At 50.5% G+C, this 6,000-nt stretch overlaps 1 protein-coding gene across 2 annotated transcripts in view; it reads left to right on the forward strand.

The window, feature by feature from the left end:
• Positions 1 to 5,567, forward strand: part of SLC7A8 (solute carrier family 7 member 8) — a 49,751-nt gene extending 44,184 nt beyond the window's left edge. For both annotated transcript variants that reach the window (XM_082734651.1, XM_082734652.1), the window contains exons 10-12: positions 1,003 to 1,152; positions 2,733 to 2,910; positions 3,411 to 5,567. In XM_082734651.1, the coding sequence (XP_082590777.1) occupies positions 1,003 to 1,152; positions 2,733 to 2,910; positions 3,411 to 3,574 (492 nt within the window). In that variant the 3' untranslated portion in view covers positions 3,575 to 5,567. The remainder of the gene's footprint in view (positions 1 to 1,002; positions 1,153 to 2,732; positions 2,911 to 3,410) is intronic.
• The last annotated feature ends 433 nt before the right edge of the window (positions 5,568 to 6,000 follow it).

Genomic DNA, 6,000 nt, shown 5'->3' on the forward strand with positions numbered 1-6,000 from the left:
TAGGGTTACCTGGGTGGCTCAGTGGGTTAAAGCCTCTGCCTTCACCTCAGGTCATGATCCCAGGGTCCTGGGATTGAGCCCCGCATTAGGCTCTCTGCTCAACAGGGAGCCTGCTTCCTCCTCTCGCTGCCTGCCTCTCTGCCTACTTGTGACAGACAGAGAGCACAAGCAGGGGGAGGGGCAGCGGGAGAAGCAGGCTCCTTGCTGAGCAGAGAGCCTGATGTGAAGCCCGATGCAGGACTGGATCCCAGGATCAGGACCCAAGCCGAAGGCAGACGCTCAACCAACTGAGCCACCCAGATGCTCTAAGAACAGAATCTTCTGTTGGCCTTAACAAATTAGCAGAGGGGCAGAACATGATTCCGAGAGAGCCACTGAGCTGAGTTTGAAATTGTAAAGTGGATTCTATCAAGAAAACCTCATGAGGATGTTATGAGAGTTAAATGAGTTAATATCTGTAGAACACTGAGAACAGGGCTTGCCACCTAGCAAATGCTTTATAACTGTTTAGAATATTAAAAAAGGTAGAGGGGGGAGAAAAATAAATTACATGACTCAGCCAGGAGAGGATGAGGGCAGGAATCAAAGCTTTAATCTGCAGTTAACAATCTTCCCTAAGGGATTAAAAAAAAAAAAGGAAACACCAAAATTAGCTTGAGGTACAACCAGGGAAGAAATACAAATGAGACTGGCACTGCCTGTGTGGCCAAGCCAGTTGTTTATGGCCAGTATCTATTCTGACTGGTTAGTGCCCATGCCATACCAGTAGTTAAATATTTTGATTATCATTCCTGCAATAAGAAAGAATTTCCTGGCAATGAAGCTGTTAACAATGGCCAGGATGCCTAGGGAGGGGAGGCTGTAAAGTCTCTATTTTAGGACATTCATCGTAAAATGACATCGTCTGTCTAGAGGCAGGGGAACAGTCTCCCACCTGTAAACAGCTCCTTCAGTGTCCAGATACCTTACTGATCACTGATGAGCTTCTCCCATTTCCCACAGTGCATCTCAACCCTGCTGATGCTGGTCACCAGTGACATGTACACCCTCATCAACTACGTGGGCTTCATCAACTACCTCTTCTATGGAGTCACAGTCGCCGGACAAATCGTTCTTCGCTGGCAGAAGCCTGACATCCCCCGCCCTATCAAGGTGCGAGAACCTCCCCTTGAGATCCCTTTCCCCTCCTCTACAAATGTAGCTGCTGCTCAGATTTTTAAATCCCCTTGTTCTCAGCTGCTGACCACATATATGATCTACCTTCTCTATGATGGTAGCAGACCCTTTGGAAAGCAAGTGCTATGTATAAGTGGGGCAGTCATTTCCATTTTCCACTGGAGACAGGACCAGAACAAATCATAGCTGGAAGAGTAAGTTAGATTAAATGACACTCTCATCCTTGTAGTTGTTTCCTACAACTCTTATAAACTCCGGTTGATTTTTCAGGGCTCTCTTACCTCTCTAGCATTTCCATGAATCCACTAGTATGGCCCATCTCCTCCTCCTCCCTCCATCCCATCGCTGAGTTCACTTGAACTATGTCTCCATCCCAGAATGAGTTTCCTTCTCCCATCTGCCTATCCAAATTATAACTATTCTCCACATAGGCCTCAAGTTGCTCCTCTCCCTTGAAGCTTTTCAGTCCACTACAGCCCTCCATGAGCCTCCCTTTTTAAACTACTATAGCCTTATATGTAGTAGTGTGCCTGGTGAACCTACTGATTGCTGCAAGAGATAACTGTGGTGAATGAATGGCATTGCTCAGAATAAAAGAGGCAAGAGCATTATAGGTTCTCGTGCAAATTAGAATAGAGCATAGACCTGAGCTATTTGAACAATCCTTTTCTGGAAACAGGAGACTAGATCCTTCAAGAAGATTCTCCCAGCTGGGGATTTCAGCTTTCCAAATCTGTTTTCCACCACCACTTTCCGGTCACTCTTAGAAAGCTTGCTAGAGGGATGACAAGGTAGAGTAACCCTCCCTCCTCCCAACACTTGCATACCCTCTGAGATGACAAGGAAGAGAAAAGCAGCTAGATGTGGAGTCTTGAAGAAGACTCTACTGGGCACTCCCACCTGTGGCCAACAAGATGGCCAATAAGCCCATAGAGCTGATGCTTCTTTCTGAATAAAATCAAGGTCCCAGAGTGCCTGACAGTATGGTAGGTTTCCTGACTTCTTGGATCTTAGCAGACTTACCTTCTCAGATTGCTTGAGAGAAACACATTGAGACTGATCCTGAAAAGAAGGATGGACATTTGCCACATGGTGCCCAGATGAGGGCCCTACCTCGAACTGGGAAAGGAACAAGGAGTATGACAGACCTGGGCCACTTCCTTCTTGCCCCTCACTCATTTCTCTACCTCTCTTCTACTCTAGGATGTCAGCAAACATATACCAATAAACCAGCGAGCCTATCAGTCCCCATGGGCTTCCCTGGCTGAAGCATGGATGACAAGGACTTGTTTAGCCTCTGCCCAGGAGAAAAGAGAAAGGAATGAGGATCATTCCCTTCCTAGTTGCCCTTCCTCTTCCCATCCTACTACCCAAGTTCACCAACGTTTGTTGACATGACACTTGATCTATCAGGGCTTGGGGTGTGGGAGCCAGAGAGCCAAGTGAAGCCTAGCCTTTGCCCTCAAAGGTGCCTCTCTGTGGATTGAGAAGAGAGAGGACACCCTGATCCTGAGGACCACGGGATCCACACATCTAACAGCACATCTGTTCCACAGATCAACCTGCTGTTCCCCGTCATCTACCTGCTGTTCTGGGCCTTTCTGCTGATCTTTAGCCTGTGGTCAGAGCCCGTGGTGTGTGGCATTGGCCTGGCCATCATGCTGACAGGAGTGCCCGTCTATTTCCTGGGCGTTTACTGGCAACACAAGCCCAAGTGTTTCAATAACTTCATTGGTGAGTTGTTAAAAATGCCAGGTGGCTAGAGGATCTCCTTGTCTGAGTTAGGTCTCCTGGTCAGGAGACCTAGGCTGGTCCACAGAGCTCTGGAGAAGAAGATGGGGCAGGGAAGTGTGGGTGCCTTCCCAGAGACCTCTGAGGAGAGGAGAACAGCTGAGGTTTGCACACAGACCCTAGAGCTGGAAGAATAGGCACCCTGACAGCCATTCTGTAGGAGCTGCCCTGGGGAGAGGCCAAGGGAGATCCTGGAACTGGTAGTCACGAGGCTTAGAGAAGGTGGGGGACTCGGGCTTTGATGAGAAGGGGCAACCAGCAGACGGGCTGCTCAGAGCCACAGGAAGAGGCAAGGTGGCTGTCTTCTGGAATGGAAGTCTCCTGAGGGCACCAGGGCTCTGCTGAGGCAACACATGGGGCAGGGGAGTGGAGCAGGGTCATGGCCGGCTTGGCGGGGTGGGTGGGATGCTCAGCACTGACCCATTCTGTGTAACTTCCCATAGAGTCACTAACCCTCGTGAGCCAGAAGATGTGTGTGGTTGTGTACCCCGAGATGGAAGCAGGCTCGGGTAAAGAGGAGATAAATGAGGACCCAGAGGAGCAGCGGCAGCCCATCTACCAACCCACGGCCTCCAAGGACAAGGATTCGGAGCAGCCCCAACCCTGAGAACCACCATCGCCTCTCAGCTGGCTCCTTCCTCCTATACCCCCTTTTTGCTCTCCTTCCCTGCCTAGGTCCCCCCAATACACACACACACACACACACACACACACACTACACACACACACACACACGGTGTGTCCAGCAGGAGCAGAACCTGGGTGTGGGTGGTAAGAAACTATAGACAAATACACTGACATTTGTACCCAAAGAACCAGCCTCTCACCACCAGGGCCTGTGTCCAAAACCCTCACCAGGGCTGCTCCAAGAAGTGGGAGGAGAGTGGAGCTTCTGGTGGTACCCCACAGGGCCCTCTACCCTGTACTTGCCTCCTCAGGAGCCCAGTCAGTACTGCCTTCCCTCCCCATTCCTGAGCCCAAGGGAGGCCTCTGCTCAGAGAACCAGAAGCAACAGTGAGTCAGTTGGGGAGGGACAGACTTAGGCAAATCTGTCATCTTTAAAGGTCAGCTGGAGAGACTGATATCCCCCTCCCTTTACTAGGGACCCAAGAAATGAGAGATGCTTCCCTCTGCCCTCTCCTCTCCCCCTCCCCATCGTGCCTCCCCTCACCCCAGCTTGAGCTCCCTGTCCAGAACAAGGTTCCTGGCAGGACACCACCTCCCTACTGAGCTAAGGACCAATGAACAGGAGAACTGCCCCCTCCCCCTAACCCAAGCCAGGCCTGTGGAACAGATTGGGAAAGGCTCAAATTGCAGAAACCCAGCCCTGCCCCGTCTCCTGCATCCTGACCCCCACTTGGTGCCAAAGCTTCCTGAAGCCAGAAAGTCTTCTTATTTTCCATGTAGAGGACATTTCTCTCCTAATGGCAAAGCTGCTTAGCTCCTCCCTCCCCACTCCAGTGAGAAGGAACAGTCACTCCACGATCCCTGCAGCTACTTCCCCACATACCTCCATGGAACCAGCACTGCTGGCGGCCCCCATTGTGCCCTTTCCCTCTTCTCTGGCTTGGCTCCGGGACCAACCGGTATGAAGGCTCCCAAGACCTTCAGGCTGGAAACCCAAGCCAAATCAGCCTTAAATCACTTCCTATCCAAGAACTGGACCTAAAAATACTCCCTGATTTCTAACCCTCAGGACAGACCTGGTATGAAAAGCCTTCCTGGAATGGAGGGTGCTTTCCCACCCACCCCCCAGAAGTGTGCCCATCCCATAACCTCAGATACTATGTGGGGAGAGAGTGTCTTCTGAAGGTCAGTTCCTTCCTCCTCCCCCAACTCAGGCACCTCCCCTTCTGGTCCCACCACTGCCCTGTCTTGGGACAGCCTCCCAAACAGAATGAAAGGGCAGTGGCAGAAAGTACACATTTTGGAGACACATTCTGGTTTGCGCACTTCTGGCCGTCCTGTGGGCAGAGGCTGCCTTTCCCTGCGCTCCGAGGGAACACCACCATGTTTACCCTGGGCCTTGCAGCCTCCCTATCACACTTGATGTGCTAAGGACTAGGATCCTTTCATCCCAAAGCAGGAGGGCCCCCTTTCCTACCTCCCCCTACCACCTGCTTAGACTAGAATATGCTGGGAGTCCTCCTGGCTTGCTTGGCTTTCCCAGCTTCCTACCTGGCCTGCCTGACTGCCTCCCCCCAACCCCAACTGGTGAGATGTCAGGTTTGGTTTGAGTTCCGGTCCCTTCAGAGTGGACCCCAGGTGGGCTGGGCCTGGCCCCTGGAAGGTCAGGGGACCACCCTCCTGTTCCCTCTTCTCATTCCTCCAACCTCCATCCCTCCTTCAATTGTTAGGGTTTATTTGTTTGTTCATTTGTTTCATAAAGTGAATGCCTTACTTTTTTGGATAAATATTTTTGAAGCTGGCATTTCTATTTCTTTTAAAATTTTTAATGTAAGGTTGTTTGGGTGGGGAGGGCATTAGTTATACCTGGATAATAATCTTCTGTCTTTGAGTTGGTCTAGGGTTAGAGTTTGTTTTGTGGAGGGTTTTTTTTTTTTTTCTTTTGATGTAATAAAATTTTAAATTGAAACGAAGTTGTTGGTGGTAGTAATTCAGTGACCTTCTGAGACAGAGTCCCTGGGCATTTCCTATCTTCGTCAGGACTTTGGTTGCTAAGTTCCTTCCTGGATGGCATTCCCAGAGGCCCTTGCTCTGTCCCAGGGACCCAGTACCAGCACACTCAACTCTCTCGCGTTTTTTGGTGGGGAGGGGTTGGTTTTTAACTACCTTCATTTTGAACCGATAACTTCATTTCTTCAGTGAAGTCCCAAAGTGTTCATTAAGTTCCTGCAAACTAGCTAGGAAGAACATCGCCACTGCCCAGGTGGGAAAGTAGATGGCAGACAGGACTTAGCTGAGTGGAGGGAGGCAATGGCAGAGTGGTTCTCCAAGGTCTGGTCAGCCAAGCCTTCTGGCACTGGGACAGCTGGCACTGAATGGGAAAGGAAGGGATGGACTGAGCCTATG

Source organism: Mustela nivalis (genome assembly GCF_964662115.1).
Source record: "Mustela nivalis genome assembly, chromosome: 6".
Taxonomy (NCBI): domain Eukaryota; kingdom Metazoa; phylum Chordata; class Mammalia; order Carnivora; family Mustelidae; genus Mustela; species Mustela nivalis.